Below are 24,593 nucleotides of genomic sequence, written 5' to 3'. Positions count from 1 at the left end.
CACTGAGTTCATTATTCTCAAATATGTTAGGCCCACTTATAATATTATTCTTTCAAATACTACACTTTAGGTTATGTTCAAACTAAGCGTTAAAAGAAAATTGAATATAAACACGATCCGATTGTCAATAGTCAATCAGCTGATCATATTAGTTTTATCTTTAAGTGCTGCCAACCCATTTTCAAGCGTACACGGATTACGTGCATAATAAAACTACGCTGTTTTGTGTTGTTTGGTTGGAATACTGGTGTGCGCCAAATTAAGTAAATACATCAATTAGCAGCTTTCGGTACTATAATCAGTGTAATGAAGCCAACTTTATTGGGTGAATGTAGGAAAATAAAGTGTTTACTGGTGTGCATACTACCACCATATTTTCTATTGATTAATCAAGCTTCATTTTCACACAATTAGCCAATCGAAATGTTCAGGATATTTTAGAACTTTATTAAGGTTTATAAAGTAGTATAATTTCCTTCGTATACGTATACAAAGGAAATAGTTCTCTAAGTGAATAGGTAATTTGTAAAATGATATTTGTAGTTTACAACTTTGTAACAAAACCGTTCAATATATTTAATTTAATTTGTATACTTAAAACAACAATAAAAGAAATATATTCGGACACTTTTATGCTCATTTATTCCAGTTTTTAGAAGATCAAAAACTTAAAAGTCAATAAACACTACACCCTGGATTTGTGAATATAATATGTGAAATCACTTTTTATAATCAATTATATTTTAATGTATAGTACTATTTTGGGCATATAATGTCAGTCAGTGATAACAAGACGGTGTGAAAATTCGAATTCAAATTAACTACAGTATGATATCCTTGTATGTAGTACAGCAATGAAAATAACGTACAAATCTTAGTATGTAGCTAATTTAAGGATTTTATCTGTAAACTACAAATCATAAACTTTTATTTGGATCTTTTAATTAGTTTCAACATCCAAATGAGTAGTAAGAAGAACCTTGATAGTCCAGATAGGCGGCAATGAAGGTTTTGACTTGGAGCCAAAACATTGGGGTGAGGGGCTGTCCAGTGTCTAGTGCCCGCATCACCCTGACCTTACTCAGGCCACCTAGACTGCCACTTTCACTTTGTTTACAAACTGATCTGACGAAAATGTAAAGCCCAATAACACCAGATCCAAGCAACTTATATTTTTAAGCAAGTTGAGCATAAGTTTATCCTGAACTCTTTTAACATAAAATGGAGATATCTTATGTTTGTCTATTGTATCATCTGCTCCTTGAATTAATAGTTTGGATACTGTTGCCGGTAGCAAAGTTTTATTTTTACATTTTTGAGTACTTGAAATTATCAATTCAGTTCAGTATAGCTATAGATAAAACATAGTACCTTTATCTATGGTATAGCTCTTACTTTTACATCTTTTGTTTTCTTACTTTGCATTTAATTCCACATGTATTTGGCAATCTGCCCTATGTCAATAACGACGTTTTATCAACATTTCTTACACACGTCACATATCTATAATGCAGGAAGAAGTTGTGTGTAGAATGATTTCTAATCAAGTTCTAATTCTGTGAAATCCTGTTTACATAAATCTTCCTAAGCTCTTTAATAATCTGTGGTATTTATTGCATAAAACATAGTCTAGGTTCATTGTGGTATGAGTAGCCTCCGGATTGCGAATAATAACTAATGAAAGTGGTTTAAATACCTTATTCTGGCAATCCGATTGTTGTATTCCACAACTAGTTTCAACCTTCTAAGAGGTCATCATCAGGTGTGTATGACGTAATATCATCCTTGTACTAACCTGATGATGACATCCTAGCAGGTTGAAACTAGTTGTGGAATACAACAACCGTATTGTCAGAATAAGGTATTTAAACCACTTTATTAGATATTCTATATAGGCCTAAATCTCCCATTTTATTAATCTTAACGTATGAGGGTTTATCCAACCGTTGACTATCAATATTATATTAACAATGTCATTAATTAAGAAAGACTCTAACTAGCTTATATATATAGCATTTGGCTAGAAACTGTATCGAACAGGATTCAAGTAGTTTGGAATAAATTTGTCTATTCCAGAATAGAGTCAGTTTTTTATCAACAGTTTGATATTTTTGTCATCCCATCAATATTTGACATTAAATTTTACATTGATCAGCCCTGAATATTTCTTGATATTACCATTTTATTTCAACTCTGAAAACATTTGAATAAGAACTCCATCATTACTTTCTACAAAATTAAATACACACTGCAGGAGAGAATAATTAAAGCATAAACTGAAATGTTTTGTAACATGTTTATTGAATACAATAACATATAAAAAGTGTATGAGCATATTTAACATAAGGCACAAAGGTGCAGCTCATATCCTCTACAGTAAATGTACAACATGGTTGACTAGAATCTTATTGATACAGTACAATACATAGTAGAGTACAAAACAATACAAAAGTATTGAACAATTTGTACAATGTCACAAGATCTGAGGTTTGCCCTGAGGAATGTTGCATTAGTTTAGTTTACGGAGTTAAGGAGTCCACCAGGGTCGTCTGATTGGTTTAATGTTTTTTTTCTTACTTGTGATTATTACCGTACATCTTTAGGTTTAAAAATATTAGTTTAAAGACATTTTATGAGGAGGAGATAAAACTGAGAAAGAACGTTTCAGAATTAATTTAGTATCGGTATACAAAACTAATTCCAAATTGTTCCACTTCCAATATTTTTTATTTGCAGAAATGGATTTGATTTTGCTTTTAAAATTGAAAGGCCTGTTAAATCTATTACAATTTTGACATGAGGTTAATCAGAAAGCCCTGGGGGACCCCTTGTCATGGTTAGTGCTAAGGTAGAGTCAGTGGTAACCATACGATTATGGTGATTGGTACATTACATTACTGTTCTTGTGACTTGTTTTTAGAATTATGTTCAGACTTAATGTCACTAAAGCTATGGACAACAACAGCTTAGACGCGTTCCATTCTCGTACATAAATAAACTCCAAACTCTCTATGTACAAACAGGGTCTAACTAATACATAAATATAAACATAATAAATAACTACAGAATTTGTCATGTACAAAGGAGATATTTACAGTGGTGGAGTCAGGATCCCTTGTCAACTGAATTTTGAGCAACTTTTGAGCTTAAAACTATCACATGGAATGATTTTTTGTAGTTTTGAGTTAGAAATCACAATTTAATCACTATCTTGATAACAAAAACATAAGCGATAAGTACATTTATAGTAACAATATTTAGGAATCGTAAGCACCAGATTCCATTAGTGTTCAAACTTAAATGTTGGATTAATAGAAAACGTATTTAGTGACTTTCATGTTCAAAATACTTAAAATTAATGTAACACTTATGAGCAGGATAGAAACGAAACTAAGGATTGTTATTCTTATACTTCTTATATAACAAACGTCAATAAAAGAAACTGAGAATGTAAATATTTTCAAAACAAATAATACCACACTGTGCGTGATAACAGAAAAAATAAGGCAAATCTCCTGAATACCTATATTACTGAAAAAGAAAATAACACTTCTAGTATTGTTCACCAATTATTTAGCAATATTACTAATATTTTTTTATAATATGGCGAAAAGAAAAAACTTAAAATGCTTAGTATAGAAAATCTATATGCTATAGGATTAAGAACAAAAACATCAAAAAATATTAAATAACTTTTAAAATGAACATAAAATATTACTTGCCTAATGGTTTGGAATAAGAGGTTTGTAAGTTGACAAAGAAAAATGTTGTAATAAAAGAACTAAATATGAAACTTTCATAATCATAAAATAAAAATTCCGACTACGGTTACGAAACAAAAAAAGTAACTCCTAACATATATTTTGTCAACTTTACTCTTCCTCCTTCAATTTACCAGAAAGGCACAAATCTTAAAATCGCTTAAATACATAATGTGCTAAGTTCGTTAAAACTGTATAAAACAATATAAATGCACTCAAAACAGTACGAAAGTAGACAATTTAATATAGAAACAAAAACTGTAACATTCAAAAGCTCTTAACAGTGTAGAGACTCGTAATATCGAATATTGCTTAACAAGTTGTATAAACAATGGTGATGTCGTTCGTGCGTTTTCGGCTGAGTCCGGGTGTCTTCGGGTCGCACGACGAACAACACCTGTGAACAGAGGGGCACGATGAGTGATCACATGAGAAGTGCATTAGAAACCGGAAGTTCTGGTAACATGTGGTTGCCATGGAGATGGAACATGGAACAACATATGGCGACTGGGACTGTCCGAGACTCCAACTATATAATGACAGCAGTGGAAAGAGGATAGAAAAAGGATTGAGGCACGCAATCAACAACAGACCTTTGGTTAAAACTTTCTGAATTGTCTGTCTGTGAAAAAATGAGATACTTTAAAAAGAAGATAATGATCTTGTGTTACTTTTGAAAACACTTAAGTAATCATGTATAATTTGTGAAATGGTTTTAAACTGCTAAAATGTTTAGCCATATTCTTGAAGAAGTTAGCTTGGGATGTTTGTCTCACAAAATCAGACAACAAAGATTATTTGCTATAAAGCTATGAACGTGAACGGGTCATTATATTATCAAGCAACATAGAGAATTCTAATGTAATTTCTTTCAAAAACGAAACTTACCAAATTGAGATCCTGTAACAGACATTAAGGTGAGACTTGTGAGATCAGGGAAATGCACAAGAGATCTGCAACAAAGAAAATCCCAATTAATACTTAGGTAATAATAGAGTCTACAAATTTAAACACAAATTTGAAACACAAAATTCAATTCTAAAGTTTTCTAGGTACAGGTATGTGGGTAAAATTGACTTCATAGGCAAATTAAATGATTTGAAATAAAGGAAATCCAAACTAAAATTATTAGACTTGAACAAAGAAAGACTCAAGATGGGAGAGACAGTGACAATGAGGAGTTGACCTCGCTATTAGCGTAGGGCAATTGTCGGGGAGAAGCATGAGGTCATCTCACACAGCATCGTTGCACCGACCACATCCACGCATGCAACAACAACAATGATCCACCGCCTAGAGCAACGTCGTTAACTCTAAGGCCCCGTTTATGCACCAAGTGCGGTAGCGGTAGCGACAGCGGGAGCGATTTCTAACACCATTGAGTTAAATGGGGCTGTTTATGCACCAAGAGCGATAGCGATAGCGGTTGACCTCCCGCTGCGATTTCTAATTCGCCCGCTGTGTAGTTAGGAATCGCAGCGGTTGCTTGGAATAGAGCGGTTTTCAACTACATTGAGTCAAATGGGTCTGTTTATGCACTGCGGGAGCGGGAGCGGCTGAAGCCAGGGTTGCCAACTTGACCCACGCGCACGTGCACTTAGGACAAATAGTTGTGTTAATTATTTGACAGAGTTTGAGTTGGCAAGACTGTGTCCCCCTTCCATTCTTCTTTAACCAACCGCTACCGCTATCGCTCTTCGTGCATAAACAGACTCATTTACAGCGGGAGCGGGCCCGCTATCGCACCGCTCCCGCACTTGGTGCATAAACGGGGCCTAAGTAATAACATAAAAAATGAATCACAACATTTACATAGGAAATTGTATTCATGAATTATTTCAACCTTAAGCGACCGGCATCTTCATTAAGGGTGTTTCTGTGTAATTTACGATTATTAGTTAAGTCGGAAGAGGTTACAGTGTTATTTTATGGCTATTGGCTTATTGGGTTCATTTAAATAATGAATTCGGAGTATATAGACTCTTTTATATATGTGGGAGTTTAAATTATGTTTCATGCTTAATACACGTTTATACAGAAGGCTTAAAATATTTTTTTGATTTTAATATTGTAGTGATATTGCCATAGGTCGGTAATTTGATGTGTGTATTTTGTTAATATTTCGTGTAGAATGTGAAGTAATGGAAGATAATTTAACACTATTTTGTGTTAAATATACATTGTATTATTATTTACAAAGAACGAGTGCGGTAGGTTGTAGATCGGCGAGGTACATTCACCTCCAATGTGATCACTTGTGGGGCGGACTGTACTGCTTCCGCAAGGGAAGTGGTAGGTCTGACGAGCGCTGGGGGGAGACACCTCCACAGCGGCTCATGTTCTGCATGAATATTTATTTGTTTCTTTTGAAAACAAAAGTGTTTGAATAAGAATAGAAATCACGAGACTGAGCTTTGAGTAGGAAGTCCGGATAAGATTTGAATATGAAGAACAGAGTAGGAAGTAGGCTACATTGCGAGATCCAGAGGGTGTAAAGTTTTGCATATTTCCTCCGAATGGTGTAAACTCATAGGGCGCTGTATGATTGTCAAAGTAAATAAACGACACGTAATGGCAAATAGGAAATGCTGTTGTCAATCATACAATCGTAGTTTTACAACACTGATTAACGCATGTTGTAATGTTAGAATGACGTCCCCTGGAGATCAAGGAATTCACTGGGAACTCACGATTCTGTAAATATACACGGACGTTGAAAACATTTATCAACTGTCACATAAAACCTGTACAACCATAACTCAATATGCATTTCAAACTATTAAAATCTAACTCAGATCTATGATGCAAATTAAAACCCGTGTAGTGAATAAAATTAGAATATTTTTTTCAAAACTAGTTTGATCTATTTACAGAGTCTGCTAGTGCCTAACGAATGCTGTGCTCTATTTTGATTCAAATAGCGCTAAGCGAATGCACCCCGTCAGAAAAAGGTTTGACCTGGATCAGTGCCGAGGGTGGCTGCTTCTAGTTCTAGTTTTGTACAATAGAAAACTAGTTGAGGTTGGATTGGAACGTTTAACGGGCGAGGCTTGTCTAGACGGTGAAAAAAAAATGGTAACGCCAACGGTTAAAGGTTAATCTTAATACTGGTTTTAAAAAAGTGTCTTTGAACCTTGCGAGGTATAACCTGACGTATAGTAAGGATTGGTAAAGAGTAACTACAATACCGAATACCGGTACGTTTTTTTATGGTGATAGGTTCTCTATTCAACTGCACAGTTAGAAAAATAGCTCAAGGTACGTTATTCAAATTCAGTAAAAAACGTGAATTTAACAATGATTGAATTCATTAGATGTAGTGTCTTTCAAGTTAATAACCTTCTTAAATCAAATCATGTTGTTAAAAGCACTTTTCTCCGTGTTTTTCCAATATTTATCGGATTTTTCCAAGCATTGTGATAATTCCGATAGGTCGATAGTTGAATGTACGAGTCTTGTTGCCAAGGCCGCGTTATATCGTGGGTGCCCCGCCAGGGCCCAAACACTGCCACAAAGACGTTAGGCAAGACCCAAGACGGTCTAGGCGAAGGGAAGGAGGCTTTTGTGCACACAAAGCAGCCTTATTGTACAAAGGCCCAACGGTACTAGTGAGCGACGAGGGGCCAACTTTTTGATTTCCTCTACCTGCGACCCGGCCTGGGAACGACAACGAATTGTAATACGTCTTTTGCAAGATGGAAATATTCCCTGTACAGCTAAAACTAAGATTCACGAATATAGGTAAATTGGTGTATTTTTCTGTTCTTGGATAGAAAAATTTTAAAAAAATCAGATTTTTTATACACTTTTGTTTTAGAATACTGTGTGCAAATTGAATCCCACTAGTGCACTTCTTGACTCATAAAACACTTAATAACATTTTTCCACGCACCTCAAGACCTTTGTCTTATTTGGGATAGAACATTCAAATGGTAGCTGATTCCTTGGAATTAAAAATTGCATTCATCGTAGCGATTTCCTAGGTAAGTTATTAGCACAAAGCCAATAACAGAGGGTCAGAGCGTTGCCCGCATGTGTGAGTGCGAGTGACGCCTTCGGCGGTCTGAGTGATAAGACTGATTAAGAACAAAGATGGCCTTGTAGCCACTTCCGGCCTAGGAGGAAGTGGCAACGTCTTACCTGTTCTAATGCGCTACACCTCGCCCCTGAAAGATGGGCCTCTGATGGACGAATTTGAATACAATGCAAGAAAATGGGTCTCTGTACTTTGTTTACAAGAGGTGTAATGGACGATGCTAAGTACGATGCTTTTGTTGTGAAATGAATTAGTTACTGCAAAATTTATGTGTTTGTATGCAGCAAACACGTACACGATCTCTTTGTTGATAAAATGTGCCCTTAGAGTAAAAAAGGACGTTTAAATGAGTTTATAATGGCACTTTGCAAGATAAATGGAAACTTGCAATTAATTGTAATCTCGCCCGCATAGTGTAGTACAATACGTAAACATTAGTTTTCATATTAGCGCGTTTTATCTAAAGAGAAAACAATTCTTTCGTATAGCATATTTTATGTCAAGGTTACATTTTATAGGGTAATCAAAACTTTGTTCCCCTAACATGTGGGATAAACATCATCCATACATATCTCTTTACACATTAGAAAAAGTGAAAACCAAATATTCCGGGTTGCCCATTAAAGTGGCCAATAAAAACGGGATTGCTGCAAAGCTATAAATAAACACGAACCAAACAAATATCCACGCATTTCTAGACCTCTTTTCTACTAGTTTCCCTCGTAAATGACCAGACATCTGCCTAACCAAGAGTCCAGACATGCAATCAGTTCATTGATTGGCGCGAGTCGCGAGTACAACCACAACAATGAACTCATTGACGCGTGACTAAGGTCAGTGACAGGCTGTGGATGGAGGGGGCGGGGGAAACATAGAGTACACACACTACGTATGTTGCATAACGCGAGATGCAGTAACGGAACGTACTCTGTGTTGAGGCCGGCCTAGGAGTAGCAACATTCAATTAAACCGGTTCCCGCCAAGTTTGACGCCGGCCGCCCGTGGGAATGACGATAAATCTGAACCAGTGATTAATTGAATTTAGTCGTCCAAGTCCAAGGCTGTCTGTGTAACGTTGCAAAGTAAAAATACAATTATAAAGTAGGTTCATCGCGGTTCTACGACACAAACATGTGAAAGCTAGGCACAAATATATTACGCCTTGGAGTTGGATTTGACCATTTTACTAGTTTTCAACAAACCCCAATTAATCAATGGGTTATTTGAACTAACAAATATTATGCATAAAACTTAATATTTCTTGTATCTGAATAGGTAAAAAGCATCTTAGTGTAACCTAATCATATGGTGTAATCGGTGTACACGTATTTTTTATTTTTATTTTTATTTATTTATTTTTTTTATCACTATAGTAAACTGCAAAAACGCTCATACAAAATAGTTTGAGATAGATCTTTCCGGTATAGGCCTGCAAGTAATTACTTATTGAACAGAGTAAAACAACCAACCTATGTCAACCCCAGTATGCTAAGTCTATGTAAAAAAGTAAAACCGTTAAGGTAAAAACCACCGTAAAAGCAGATCGTGATAAATGTTGGTAAAAAATAATGCAAAGCGGGGAATAGAGAAGAATAGAAAAGAAGATAAACATCCCTAGGAATCCGGGGATGTTCAAATAAAAATCACCCCCTTTGTTGGGACCGTCGCCGCGGGCTGAGGCCACAAAAAATGCGCGGACCCGTTGTTATGATAATAGGCGAAAGCTTCTTCGGGCGTTTGGGTGAAAAGGTTTTTGCCTCCCTTACTCCGTACCCTCAGCACCGAGATAGCTCGATAAACTTGGACAAAATTGATTCGCAGATAACATCAAAATTGGCCTTATAACAGCTGGTATGTGCGTTTGGCCGAGGGGTTTTACAGTAGGGTTGTACACAAATCAAGTGGACCAATGTTAATTGATGTGTAGTACACGAACGATACGAAATGTCCAAAATCGCAACGTGAAAATAATATATTGGGATGTGCAAGATACATTCCACCATAGAGCATTAGAGATTATAGAGTGTGCGTATTTCAAGTCGAAGATAATTTTTATTATGAACAGAAACAAATGAATTTGCGAAAAGTCCCAGCACATAGAAAATGCCTCATATAATATACGTGTTTGGGTAATTATAGTCAAAATAGTCTCAAGATTTAGTAGTAAAAGTACTTCCCTTATGAATAGTTTTAAAGCAAATAAATAAGAAAACTACTAATTCATTTTCATGCTAGTTTCGTTAGAATTTTGTTGCAAGATTATATTATGCCATATTTAGGATGAACCATGCATAGAAAAACATGTTAAGTTACATTAATAGAACCTAAAGGAATATTAAAATGTACGTCCTGCATCCTGACCTTTATTATGTCGAATTATATTCAAAAGATTTGAAACTAACCTTAACATGTCAAGCCTTCGTTTTTCTCATATAACATGTATGGTTGTAAAATAATGAATCAAAAGAGATATTTTATATTTAAAAAGGACATGACAAAATTATTTACTTGTAGGCTACTTGTTGGAAATACTACTTTTACAATCAGTTTTAAGCATTGTAATCATACAAAATTTTAAACTTTTCAAGATATTTTGTAAGCTCCTTCAGTGAAAAGCAATTAGAAAGACCTAGACGTGCCAATGTATCATCAAATAACATTTGCGTGGATTTTACAAGAATTTACTGTAAACAGATGCTGATCATCTTTGGCTTTGTATACTACGTGCTTACGAAAAGTAAAACATTGTCGAATTAGACGATACGCAATCAGAATAATTTCAGGTAATTTTAAAGGTATGGGTTTTAATGGTAAAATACAAAAATACACAAAATATGGAGAATCTCTTCATACTTAGGCTTAAAATGTATGGCAATTTAGACAACTTAATTACAGCATTTCTGATTTAGGCGCATTGAATTTCAACAATAGTAAGTCAGTGACACACTCTACGTTTAAAAATCTATCCTTTTAAAATGTGTTCCTAGAGTTACCGGACACTTATTTTTATATTATTATAAAAACCGTACAAAAATCCCTAGCAACCATTCCTATAGGCTATCTTATCTATGACAATACAAGTGCACAACTATTCACTGTCTCTTACCTTGGAGCTCACTGACTCTGCTGCCACCATGATATCACATCCAGGAGTTCCTCGTCCTCTGGACTCATGGGTTCGTAGTTCTCCTGGTGGTAGCTGAGGGACGGAGGTGCGACGTACGACCCTTCTGACGCGTACGACGAGGGCGGAGGTGAGGAGGAAGCCTCGGAACACGGAGGTGACAGGGACGACTCTGGAGCTCTCTGGTTCTCGTTGGAGGTGTAGTACGAGTTTTCCGTTTGTGTCGATGTTCCGGATTCATCCAACAACTCCTGGAGCGACCTGATGTATTCGACAGCCATTCTCAGGGTTTCCACTTTGCTCAACTTCTTGCTGGCCCCACGACTCCCCGCGGACGAGCTGATGGCTGTCGCGACACTCAGGGGGATGTGTGATCTCAGAGTAGCGAATCCGTTGTTGACTTGCTTCACCCTGTTACGTTCCCGGGCGTTCCTCCTCGCCACCGACGCCGGCTGATGTCCCTGCATCTGTTGCGAGTACGCGAAGTTGATTCTTCTCTTGCACCTATTCAAGTCTTGGTTTCCCGTGTTGTCGACCAACACCGAACTCCTCTCCTCCACCAGTATTCTCGTCACACCCGGCTCCGACTTGACGTTCTGTGGAGAGTTCACGATGACCGCGGTATGTGTGTGCGGCGATCCTCTACCCGGCTGTAGACTCATCAGGTTCATCGGCTTCATGAGAGACGTCATCTTCTACTGAGAACTGCGACACGACACTGTACGTCCTCGCGCTATCACGACCACTCCGGTTCTAAGCCTGCGCACCGAGTGCTCCACTCTTGTATCACCCCCCTCCCCGCCGTGGCACGGGCCGCCGTCGTGGTGGGGATGGAAGCAAGCGCGGCGCGTGGCACTGTCGACGACGCGCGCCACCCCGCACTACCCGTACCGGTTTTTTATAGTCGGTTAGGGCCCTCTTTGTCTAATGCCGGTCTTGTATTTTATACGAGTCTTCGGTGGCTGCGCTGCGCTCTCGCTCGCTCCGATACCAGTTCTCGTTCTCCGTTCGTAGCGTTTTGATATATCGGCGTTTTTTCTTGACCCGGTCCTAGCCCCTGGTCAGGAGCCTCGGTACACGGACCTCGGCGCCCGCTGCCCGCAATTAACATGCGTTTCTACCCTAATTTAATTTAGTGCGTTCGATTATAAATGTGGGTAAATGTGCATTAACGCGTCCGACGAACCCGAATAGGCGCCTAGGATTATTAACATTAATTTGCATTCTGAGGAGGATTCATTTGTTTAATAATTCAATCTAGTATTCGGAAACGATGGGAAAATCTTCCGTGTACATATCATTGGAACAATCTCAAATATCAAACTTAAATCTCCACATTTACAGCTCGTACAGTTGGATAAACACGTGGAGATTATTTTGGAGACTGGAACTCCAAAAAATATGTTTCCACAGTTTTTAATTTTATTTGTAGCATTTAAATGAACATTAATGTTCCCGTCTAAGCTTAATGATTGGGGTTGCTTTTGAAATTGAGTTCCAAATCTAAGTTTTTTAATTAATTCGTCGATTCTAAAATAACTGATGCTTTAATAAACCATTACAATATGTATACACTTTGATAGACACATAATTTAATATATAATATAAAAACATTTATCATACCAACTGGTTGAGTTGTGGATCCGATACAAATACACATATTAAACCCCCAAAAACCATAAACTTGGTTAATAATACGATTCTTACATTTCGCGTTCTATTTTATAAATAGAATGGTAAAGTGCAAAATAATACCGTATCCTTGGATTTTATTTATTGATTTCATTTTGTAACGTAAGAGTTATATTTTAACGTTTTGTTAACGGAGGGGTCATTTGCATGTGTTAAATAAAATAAATATGTGTGTAAAATATTACTTTGTGTATTCTTCTCAGGACCGACCCAGCAATCATACATCCTTTTTGGCATGGCTTTTCTTTATTATTGGTGCTATTATTTACTTCCATTTGTAATTTTGTTCTATTGATCACACTTGGGGGCGAGGTGGTCTAAAGGTAGAGCGCAGTACAATACTTCGGTTCCTAAGTTTCGGGTTAAAATGCCGCCAATGCCAATCACTGATGTATTTTATTCAAATTATAGTGCCACAAACTTGTATATAGGTCTATATTTCTCTCCTCTATATTAGTAAGGAAATGCTAAATCTTATGGAAAAATAATGTTTGTCAAAATAAACCCCATTTCAATAATCCGAGCATGATGGTTCTCATACAAGTTCATCCCTACACATTCATGTCAAATTTAATCAAAATCAGTCCAAAGTTAATCGAGTAATCGCGCGTTCACGGACTTTTAATTAATATTGTAGTTTAAGTAGTGTTTTAGCGTTTTGAGATGGGTTTGCAAATTGAAAATCATAGCTATTCAGGGTGAGTAATCCACAATGATTCTGACTAGACAGATAAACATATTAAACTACGCAAATAAATAAAACATGCAAACGGTGAAAAATACCAAGCAGGCGAAGACCTTCACGTTGTGTTTTGACATTTAGTGCTTTTGCAGTTCAAAACGGCAAAAAAATTGGGACATGGAACAAGAAATAAGAGAAAGCGGGTTTAATGAGCAAATACAGAGAGAAAATGCCCCTGGGAGCGGAGGGTGCAAGCCTTATGAATAATGGACGACGACGGCCTGTAAACGTAACTGCAGTCGTTTCGGCACGTAATTAAAGGTTTGAATTGAGAGTAAATGTAATTAACTTACTCCTTACTTTACAGTTACTTCTACTTCCTAGTTTCAAATGATTGCAAAAATATATGAAACTTACATGGTGGACTTAGAAAATTAGGTTACAACAGAAAATTACAAAAGAGTACCTTTTCCACGTAATTCAAGTACGAATACAGCACGCAATTCTCGCTTGTCTGTGCATCAGGTAAAGACTCGTTACCCGCAGAGTATGAATTTCTTTATAGAGCATTGAATGATTTTGAACAGTGAATTAAAATTTGTTATGTGCCGATGTTTTTTGTTAAAGGAATTGTGGTCTGAGGATTTTAACTTTAGAACATTTCGATGGCATACTGAGAATCTCGAGAGCAGAAGACTCATCACAGCCTAACGTCGAAACGCAGCAGCAAGAATATCATATCTTTTAGCGGGATATGTGATTTAAGATTGTTTAAATTGTATAATGGTAGTTTACGGAACCACGGTGTGCCCCAGTTATGTGACTCCCGGTACAGTAGCCACACACCACGACACTGAGGGCGACACAGGCCCCGGGGTATGAGACTTGTGATGGTGTTTACCCCATGGTGGTGTGTAGACCCACGGTGTGCCCCAGTTATGTGACTCCCGGTACAGTAGCCACACACCACGACACTGAGGGCGACACAGGCCCCGGGGTATGAGACTTGTGATGGTGTTTACCCCATGGTAGTGTGTAGACCCACGATGTGCCCCAGGTATGTGACTCCCCGTACAGTAGCCACACACCACGACACTGAGGGCGACACAGGCCCCGGGGTATGAGACTTGTGATGGTGTTTACCCCATGGTAGTGTGTAGACCCACGGTGTGCCCCAGTTATGTGACTCCCGATACAGTAGCCACACACCGCGACACTGAGGGCGACACAGGCCCCGGGGTATGAGACTTGTGATGGTGTTTACCCCATGGTGGTGTGTAGACCCACGGTGTGCCCCAGTTATGTGACTCCCGGTACAGTAGCCACACACCACGACACTGAGGGCGACACAGGCCCTAGGGTATGAGACTTGTGATGGTGTTTACCCTATGGTAGTGTGTAGACCCACGGTGTGCCCCAGTTATGTGACTCCCGGTACAGTAGCCACACACCACGACACTGAGGGCGACACAGGCCCCGGGGTACAAGACTTGTAATGGTGTTTACCCCATGGTAGTGTGTAGACCCACGGTGTGCCCCAGTTATGTGACTCCCGGTACAGTAGCCACACACCACGACACTGAGGGCGACACAGGCCCCAGGGTATGAGACTTGTGATGGTGTTTACCCCATGGTGGTGTGTAGACCCACGGTGTGCCCCAGTTATGTGACTCCCGGTACAGTAGCCACACACCACGACACTGAGGGCGACACAGGCCCCGAGGTATGAGACTTGTGATGGTGTTTACCCCATGGTGGTGTGTAGACCCACGTTGTGCCCCAGTTATGTGACTCCCGGTACAGTAGCCACACACCACGACACTGAGGGCGACACAGGCCCCGGGGTATGAGACTTGTGATGGTGTTTACCCCATGGTAGTGTGTAGACCCACGGTGTGCCCCAGTTATGTGACTCCCGGTACAGTAGCCACACACCACGACACTGAGGGCGACACAGGCCCCGGGGAATGAGACTTGTGATGGTGTTTACCCTATGTTCGACAAAACATGCGCTTTACCCATTACTGCCGCAGGCCGCGCCGTTAATGGTGATTATGTTGATACAAGGCCCATAAACACTCGCTGGGAATGCAAATCATCTGACAAGGTCCGGTACAGCAGTCGTCAGCGTCGCTCCGCCAATATAGACCTATTTTCGTTGTTTTGGTACAAAGCCGATTTAGTATTATATTTGAACTTCTTTGTAACACATTCAGTGTTTAGGTTCTTAAAGTAACGAATTACTAAGTACTTCGTGTTTAAAGACTTTTTATTGTCCTGTATCTGGATTACCTTGTAATTAAGGATTGATTGTACGGGCAAGATTCCAAACGTCATGACATAGAGGCTGATTACGTACTCTTTTGTGTGATGTACAACATACCATCGACATAAATCGTTAACATTGTAACTACTTTATAACAGCCACAATGGTCACGTTTATGGTATAACCGTGCACCACATCAAACATCCTCTACTGTCTGTTCTCTAGGCTCAGCCACTGTCTGGTCCAAGGCACGTAATAGCACAGAATAGGGAGACTGTGTTAATAGATTTGTTGGGTAAATATGAAATGATATATCCCTGCGTTGTTATCGCGGTCACGACTAGCCTCAGGTTGTACCTCCTTCCCCATCTTTGGTACATTCTCATGTCGTAGATAATCATCCGTGTGATATATGATGTTATGTAACGTTTTACAATATGATACGAAATGTAAAGCTAAACAAATATCATCAAATGTATCATTTAATCTGTTCTAATTCAACTATATTTATCACATGCTTGCAGGCTCAGAAAATGGCTTAAATTAAACACAAGAAATTGAGTGTGGAGCAGTTTTGAGTGATGACAAAACTATTAAAACACAAAGTTATGATTTAGGCAAACAATTACATTTTTCAACCAAGAAACGTTCTAGTTAAAACGTTATATGAAAACAATTGTGTAAAACAGTTATAACAGTTTACAGCCTATACACAGCCTGTACACAAACATATAAAAAAGTTAACTCTTAACATAGTTAACACAGATAAGGAGACCGCCAGGCCGAATGTGATGGCTTTGTAATCGTAATGCATCAGATACATCAGATACATATCGCACGTAAATGCAATTTCACGAAGGTGCAACACAGAGTGCGGTTATTACGTAAAATTGTTCTGTCCTTGCAGAAACGTGTCCACAATAGGAACCTAAGGTAGAAAATAACTGACACATTTCCAATTCTCTTACATCTAATACGCTGATTTATTCCAAGTAAATGAAAATTATACGATAAAGATAATTACAAGTTCCAGAGCCGCCAGATAAATATAATGACAGTTTGAAATACAACTTTGATTAACCCCTCGCTTCAATCACACCATCTATGTAACCCGAGACCGCATTACCCCAGTGCTCCATAATTACAGTATGAGAAGGTCCGTCGACCCGGCCCAGTCCCCGCACTTATAAATGGGCCACTCAAAATGTTGTTTGGACCGCGGTGGCTCCAAATAGTTTAACTGCCGAAATAAAATAACACTTAATGTCTTAAACCCGAGGGCCCTGTAATGGTGGGCCGGCACGAGCCCCGAGATATTCAAATTTCGACGCAATCAGGCCCCGGGCGTGTCACTTTTCCCCAACTTCAAATTTGAAAATGAGTTGCCGTCCCTAACCTGGCCAATGTTCGGGGTCGATAGACTTGCATTGCAGTTTGAAAGTGCTTAAAAGTGTTTAGTGCTTAAGTGTTACTTAATGCTAAGATAATTGTATATGTCATGGATGTCTCCAGCTCGTTCAAGTTGTTCGGTATCCATAGATGGTACCTAATCATTTTTGATGATAATACATAAATTCTTGTCATATGAATTAGACCAAAGTAACCATTTTACCACCAGGAAGTGAGGGAAGATATGGCGGTTCTTCACCAACCTCGTCCAATGCAAACTGCTGGATTAACAGGCGCTTGTTCTAGATGTAAATTAGTTTTATTAATGTCCATGTCACAAGGCAAAATACTCCACAGAATCTGAGAGATGCGTTTCACCAGTTGGAACACATAAGGCTCTTCCAAATGGTTATTGTGTCACTTAACTATATCCACAACAGTTCTCTGCAACATAAATTGCTGTGTTTACAAATTTCAAAATATATAGGCTAATACTGAACTATAATAAGTAAACAACTGAAACAGAATTCAAAGGTTTGAACACCATTCCACATTATAAGAAAAACGCACTGTCACTTCTCTTGATGCAATATAGAAATCTATTGAAGAAATTAAACAAACAAACTAAAACAAAAACAAATCCAACAGCTGATGTATCTTCAATTTTTTTTTTAATGTGATAAACATCACTTTAGTTGAGGTTCCTGTCTTTAGGAGAGGGTTTATCGGAAATCTTATATCCTTCAGGGAAGTTTCACTTTAGGACCGTTCATTCAATTATGTGGTTGATAGGTGTAGGGCTTACAGTTTTCGATAAAGTTCAAATCCATCCTAGCTTTATATAGGATACTGTAACGCACGTATCCCTTTTTTTGATTTTAATATGCACCAATTCAAAGAGTGTGTTAATTTAAGGATTTCGTTAGATCAAAAGTATTTGTGGTAGGGACTATAGTTTTCTAAAGTTGACATTATAAACGTATATTTGTTCTTATACTTTGCAAATATATTTTTAAATTATCCTACCAAACCGATCCCACCAATTGTTTTCATCATAATGTCAATACGGTAGTACATTTATTAACAGCTTAGTTACGTTAATTCTTACTTGCACTCATTCAACAAATTAAATATATTAAATCCGGTGATTTTAGAAAACAATAGCTGAATATAAATTGAGTTTATATTAAATTCATAGGAAGAATGTAAATACTTACGGATAAATTAAAATTGTTCAGCTCGTTATTGGGAAACCACCAATTTATCAGAGTATCATAATAAATTAGGGGGGAATCACTTCAAATCCTCCAAGATTTTTACTTCGCCACAAATCAAGGTGAGCAGTTGATTGGCAATATAACGCCAACACCCCAGTGCCCGACTTGACGACGTGAAGTATTTATTTCGTATTTTTTGTCATTCCTTCAAATATTAGTTAATCCTGAAGAGGGAGGATTTCCATTATCTCAGTTGTTTATTGATAATATTTGTCAAAAGAAATAATGTGAGGTTCGTGGAAGGCTTGAGGTGTTATTTTGTTTTTGTTGCCGGTGAATCTAAAAGTGAGTCCAAAATAATAAGTGGTTATAAAGACGAAGGTGTGAAACCCGCCCTAGCCCGGTGGCGCGGCGCCGCGGCCGTTCGTTGAACTAGGGGTGCGAGGGTTGAGGAGGCATCGTGTCGTCCATGTCTAGAATGTAAGTACACTATATATATGTAGATGTATAGATATGTATGTAGAATGTTTGTAGAATGTGTGTATGTGTAGAATGTAGAATGTGTCGTGTCCAGTTGTCTAGAATGTAAATAGACCAATACACCTTCTTTTAGAGTACAAAGAAATTCCGTACTAATCTTGACAAAAGTAGTTTAAACTTTAACTGGATATTATTGTAAAATATATTGTAGGCCTACAATCTTGGATGTTTACTAGTTATATAATATTTAATGGTTTATGTAGACTGGTTTTGCATGAATATAATTTAATAGTGTTATATTCAACACGTTTCTTGTTGACTGTGCCAATTTGTTGTTTATGTAATATTAAGAAGCAGCTGATAGTGCACCTTACTGTAAAAGTACACATCTTTAGAAAGTTAGCATTTTTTGTGTAACCTATTACGTTTACTAATTATTTACGTCATGGCTGTCGATGAGTCTATGAGAACATTGAAAATTCCTCCCCGTTTTACACCTTACCTTGAAAAGCATCGCATTTACGAACTCTTTTACGACCTAGGAAATGAACTTGCCATGAACCGTCCCTCTGATCCGTTGTTGTTTCTAAAGACACGTCTGGAGCAAGTTGACAAATGGCGAGACAAACGCATCATCGTGATGATTACTCCTCCGTCCATGGACAGGATAAAACTTTCCCAGCTCGTTTCAGCTAAATCTGGCTGCAGTATACTTTCAAGATATCTGTGTGTCAAAAGTCCCGTAGACTATTACTCTCCAATAATATTGGCCAAGGCTGTTTCAGACACATTGAATGAATCCGAAGAAAAAGATTGGATTTTTGCAGACTTTCCGGATACAGCTGAAGAGGCAGAAGAACTTATAACCCTTGGTGTTTTACCGACACATACACTGTTGTTACTAGAAGATAATAATAATGTAGACGAAGAAGAAGCCCAAACAATGACGTTAAAAACATCCCCGTCTGTATTGATGGACTACGACAACAATGCTTATCGCTTGAAGGAACTTTATAAATCGTCTCTCAAGGTTGTCAAAGTGAAAAATAAATCTCTGGAGGATGTAGCTGAAGCGTGTTCAATATTGGCAAAGAAAATGCCTTGTAGGCCAGCTCCCAGGTTATTTAGAGTAGCTCTTATTGGGCCAAGAGGTTCAAGAAGAAGAACCCTTGCTAAACTTGTTAGCAAACAATTCAACGTGGTCCATGTGGACATGGAACAGTTGGTAAATGCGGCCAGGGTTGCTGACACAGCATCAGGTGATGAACTCAGATATTTAGACAAAAACGGCTTTAGCTACCCACTTAAAACTGTTTTCGACCTACTCAAAAATAGACTGGCCAAAGAAGATTGTATAAATCGGGGATACGTATTGACGAACTTCCCAACTTCTGTAGAGGATTTTGTATTGCTTGACTCCATTGAGACGCCACCCAATAGAGTAGTTTTCTTAGATGTAGACGAAGCAGAGTGCCAGAAAAGATTAGAAAATAGATTAGTAAATATGCACACGGGAAGTCTGCACTATAGAAGTGACGACCAGTCAAACCCAGAAAATCTAATTCATCCTGACGACCAGCCTTGCAAGGTAGAAAATGAGATAATGTTTTACAACGAGAGAATAGAAGCTATGAAGGATTATTGTGGTGAGACGGCTTCCATCGTTGATGCGAGAGGTCCAATCAATTCTTTGTTGGAAAGGATCGAGGATATATTAATGAGTCCTGCTCCTGTTACCAAACCGAGATCAGGGAATTCGACTAAGAAACATAACAAGCCCAGGAAATCAGGATCAGAGACGTCATCAGGAAGCCGGCGACTATACACTCCTATATCCCGCACTGAAGTTGTTCCGATGATAGAATCAGTAGAATTGCTCAGGAGATTTAGCGAACTGAAGATGATCGCCAAAGGACGTAGTGATAGTAGTTCTACTGATGACGGTGATCTGATCATGCGTGAATTAGATAAGGAGTTTGAGCGAGCGCTCAGAGGAGGACGACCTTAAATAATAGAAAAAATCAATTCAGCAGGACTCTTAACTTTATTACTTAAGAACTATTTGTTTTGTTTTTAGGCCTGTTTTTGGATAGTTTTTATTAAGCAAATCAATAAATTAAATCAATAACTGTAAGAAGTTCTATATCAAGGCGTCTTGGTTCTATATAATCCTGAGAAAACATTTAAAACACCCTTTTCTTTTTGCAAGTTTTTAGAACCTGCAAAGTAGAGGCTTCTAAAGAACTTTTTAATCAAACATGATTTAATCTTTCATTATAAAACGGTATTAGTCTTGCTTAATTTCTGAAGAATGTGTTTTGCTCCTTTTATTATATTTACTTTTAAATAAAATTACTGGCTATTTACACTACTGTACTATTGTCTTTTACAATGGCTGTTTTACCCTGTCCACCTCCTTTAGAGGAGAATAGAAGATGATAACTTAATTATAATGATTTCATTCTGGTACATACTTTGAATTTTGATCTGTAAACCTTATTTGTGGTGTTCTTTATTCCGCGATAAGATCAACGCTACTGTTCCTCTTCGTCACTGACCATGTAGATGCACAGCTTCAGATTTATGATAACAAAAAGCGAGCGGGGTGAACTACCTTCCTCGCCTTCGCTATCATTACACTAATTGTACGGATTATAATTTATGTGGAGGTGAGAACAGCAGCTGAAGGGTACATCTGCCCTTGGTCGAGGTCTTCGCCCCAAACCCTTCCCCTTCCTCAATGTTTACTTCGCGTTCGCGCGCCGGCACAGCGTCTAGCGGTTGGTGTGGGGATGAATCGCAAAAACCCACCATCACCTGGCGATTAACACGGGTCTACGCGAAGGTAGTAATTTATTACCGTTAAAACACTAGCCACGACCCTTGCAACCCGCTACTTTATGGGGGTTTTTGCTTTGTTGAATTGACATAAAATTGCACCCTTTTGTAGCATGGTGGATCAAGGCTACCTGTGAAATTATTGCAATCAAATATTCTTCAGAGAGGTTCGGCAATTTTTCTGCAGCGAAAGGTTTTAAAATGAAACTTTGAGTATACTGTTCCGAGTATCTGTTTGTTGTTAATTGTGTCAACCTAAAATTACCTACTATTTTACTCAAAGTATTACCAGCGATGTAATTGATCCTTATACTATTTTCCTTATTATATCCTTATTTCCTTATACTATTGTGCCACAGACTTGTAACGGTTATGAAGCTAATGAGTTGAGCCAAGACAAAAAGTGTGCGAGAAAATTCACATCGAGGTTTTGCAAGTGCTAGACGCATTTTGATGTTTTTACTTGAATATTAATTCACTTGCCGGACGATTATCAGCCTTTTTGTCCCTGATGTCGAAAATTGGTGGTTGCGAGTGCACACACTTGCAAACCTAGCCTGACCAAACCTAACCTTCACTTGAGACGAGCAACAGCAAGGTAGAATAATTGCAAATAAAATTAAGATGTTGGAGTGCCGGTTTACAAACCTAATGGTTCGTGTGGTAATTTATGTTATAAATACAGTTGCACGAATAGTATGAATAGTGTTTTGATGTATCTACCAGGAAAATCTTCAACTAATAATCATAGTAAATTAATTCAAGTGCAAAACAACAGTTGTGCTTTCCTCTGCAAAACCGGATCCGTAACCTAATATTGATTAAACAACTTAATGAACAAGCTGCAAACTTGATAGTCGATCCAACAATCTACATTCTGAAGATGATGCGAAGGCGGCAATTCTGAGGACGAACGGTGCAAATTGGCGCGAAGGTGGCACCGCTCTACTAATTACAGACCAGAGATAAGCTAATCAGCTGTTTGTATGTATTGACACGTCTTGGCCGTTTGCAAACATCACGTTTATGTCTAAATCCCACCAAGTAGATCATTACTATGCGCGATCCACCAAATTGTTAGCTCTTTTGAATCTTCGTGGCAAAAACTGTCATAATTGATGCCAGTTCGCATTCCGCTGTCCGAGGTTGATTTGATTATTTTAGTTCTTTAACCTACTAACTAGTGGTTTGGGTTGACTCGAGACCAGTCTGTTCCAATTAAAGATTTTCAGATCCTTGAAAATAAAAATGTTTTAAAAGTTGTCAACGAATGGAAATAACTATGAACGTGTTGCTTTCAAATGCACTGAGTGAATAAATCTAAAAGTACATAATTGTTCAATTCAGTATGCAGGCTCTAGTGATCTGACATAAAATTTTGATCTTTTATGATTTTCTAAATTTTTAAATTCATAAATTTATTATTCTTTATTTAACTGCTCGTACCTTTGTAATCAATCATTAAATCACGAAAATTTTGAGACATTGAAAAATCAACACTCCAGGCACAGATATTATATAGTTAAAGTGCCAAAACCTATTATCATAGACTAAGCAACACAAGAGAGTATGTTTTATCAGGTTTTATCCATGCTATTACACGTTCATTAACTACTGATCTTTAATAACTCATCAATCATGTGATAGCAGAATGAATCCCTATCATTCCAACCACATATGTTAAATTTTCAGACTTTCGGTTGGATTAAGACTCAATTGAACACTAAACATATGTTTAATATTCTTGTTTTCTTTTCACATAACCTAAAAGAATGCTTTATATCCAAACATTAACAATCCTAATGTTGATTCTACGTGGAGTATTTTCTTTAAAGCTTCGCCATGCTAGTCTGCACGTGATAAGCATAGAAGAGGCACCTTACCTAGCTCTCGTATTGTCTACCAACAGTAAACACTTCTGCACAGGCACAATAGTGAACGAGTCGTGGGTGCTGACGGCAGCTCATTGTTTCTATGACGTCAGAGGAAGATTGACCGAAGATGACAACTCCGTAGTGGTCGTAGCGGGTACAGACAGCTTGGCAAACGCGGCCGAAGACATCAAGAACAAAGTGGCACAAATTAGAAAAAGTGAAAAACTGATTGTACACAGCAGTTATCACTTTTCGAGTAATTTCATTGCAGACCTGGCACTGGTGCAACTTGACGCACCTTTAAACATGACAAAGAGGACTCAAACCGCTCCTTTAGATATCAAAGCTGTTGAAACTGAAGAAGGCACTAGTTCGAAGTTCTCTGGCATGGTGTACGGGTTTGGAAAAATATTCACGAATACAAGCCACGCTAATGATGGTTACATCAAGAAGCAAACGTTCATGATCAGCAAAAGGTGTAAATGTTTGAGTAGGTTATGGGCTTTAAGTTACCATATGGATGTGTTGTCTTCTAACACCTTGATGTGTGATGTTGACAGTGAAGACTATCCTGGGCTTTGTTCAGGTGACCAAGGCGGTCCTTTGATATCCAACAATTTTCTGAGAGGTGTTGCTACGACAACCTTGTACTACAAAGACAGGAGTGAGTGTCAGTTGCAGAACAACCCCAACGAATGCGGAAGCACACAAACAATGAACTTGTTCTCAGATTTGTGTTTTTACAGTCAGTGGTTGACTTATTATGTTCCTCAGTACCCCCTGGTAGACGAATTCTGCGAACCTTACACTGACAAATGAATCAAGAATCAATAGATCGTGTGTACTTTAATTATTTACCCATTAAGATAAACGTACTACATTTATTAAGATTCTTACATACTTAGATACATTTACATTTAAGATTAAACTGAAAAGAAAGGAACAAAGAAAATTGGTGTGTAAGCATACAGTTTATTAAATTTAAAGGATTACATTGATGATAATAAGACTTATTAACTTTATATAACTCATGAATAAAAAAGAATGATTAACAACTTATTCTATAAAAGTTTCGGAAATAAGTTACTTGCCCATTTACATTTTCCTTTGGCTCACTAGTCTCACTTAGACTTTTAACAGAGCAAATTCGAGTTTTCAACTCATGGAGTTAAAATGTTGTCATAAATTAAGTTATGGCAAGCAAGGATATAGCACCCACATTTGAAAGTCTATA

The 24,593-nt window shown here is 38.0% G+C and overlaps 3 protein-coding genes across 3 annotated transcripts; 2 read left to right on the top strand and 1 right to left on the bottom strand.

Annotated features, from left to right (window-relative positions):
* Window positions 1–3,726: 3,726 nt before the first annotated feature.
* Window positions 3,727–11,699, bottom strand: LOC128990250 (achaete-scute homolog 1a-like). Its single transcript, XM_054412559.1, has 3 exons — window positions 10,904–11,699; window positions 4,650–4,714; window positions 3,727–4,158 (listed from the first exon to the last, which is right to left on the bottom strand). Exon 1 carries the CDS (start codon window positions 11,611–11,613, stop codon window positions 10,912–10,914), a length of 702 nt encoding a protein of 233 aa, XP_054268534.1. The 5' UTR covers window positions 11,614–11,699; the 3' UTR covers window positions 3,727–4,158; window positions 4,650–4,714; window positions 10,904–10,911.
* A 7,367-nt stretch (window positions 11,700–19,066) lies between these two features.
* Window positions 19,067–20,655, top strand: LOC128989521 (adenylate kinase 8-like). The gene has a single exon (XM_054411419.1). It carries the CDS (start codon window positions 19,093–19,095, stop codon window positions 20,653–20,655), a length of 1,563 nt encoding a protein of 520 aa, XP_054267394.1. The 5' UTR covers window positions 19,067–19,092.
* Window positions 20,656–23,194: 2,539 nt separating this feature from the next.
* Window positions 23,195–24,178, top strand: LOC128989520 (serine protease SP24D-like). The gene has a single exon (XM_054411418.1). It carries the CDS (start codon window positions 23,258–23,260, stop codon window positions 24,176–24,178), a length of 921 nt encoding a protein of 306 aa, XP_054267393.1. The 5' UTR covers window positions 23,195–23,257.
* Window positions 24,179–24,593: the final 415 nt, after the last annotated feature.

This window comes from Macrosteles quadrilineatus, unplaced genomic scaffold, assembly GCF_028750875.1.
Source record: "Macrosteles quadrilineatus isolate MER2022 unplaced genomic scaffold, UCM_ALF_1.0 Scaffold_3__2_contigs__length_128488019, whole genome shotgun sequence".
NCBI classification, from domain to species: Eukaryota; Metazoa; Arthropoda; class Insecta; order Hemiptera; family Cicadellidae; genus Macrosteles; species Macrosteles quadrilineatus.
This window is presented reverse-complemented; position numbering and strand designations above follow the sequence as displayed.

Coding starts and splice junctions, on each gene's coding strand:
- LOC128990250 (XM_054412559.1), bottom strand. CDS start 11,613: ATGACGTCTCTCATGAAGCCGATGAACCTGATGAGTCTACAGCCGGGT.
- LOC128989520 (XM_054411418.1), top strand. CDS start 23,258: ATGCTTTATATCCAAACATTAACAATCCTAATGTTGATTCTACGTGGA.
- LOC128989521 (XM_054411419.1), top strand. CDS start 19,093: ATGGCTGTCGATGAGTCTATGAGAACATTGAAAATTCCTCCCCGTTTT.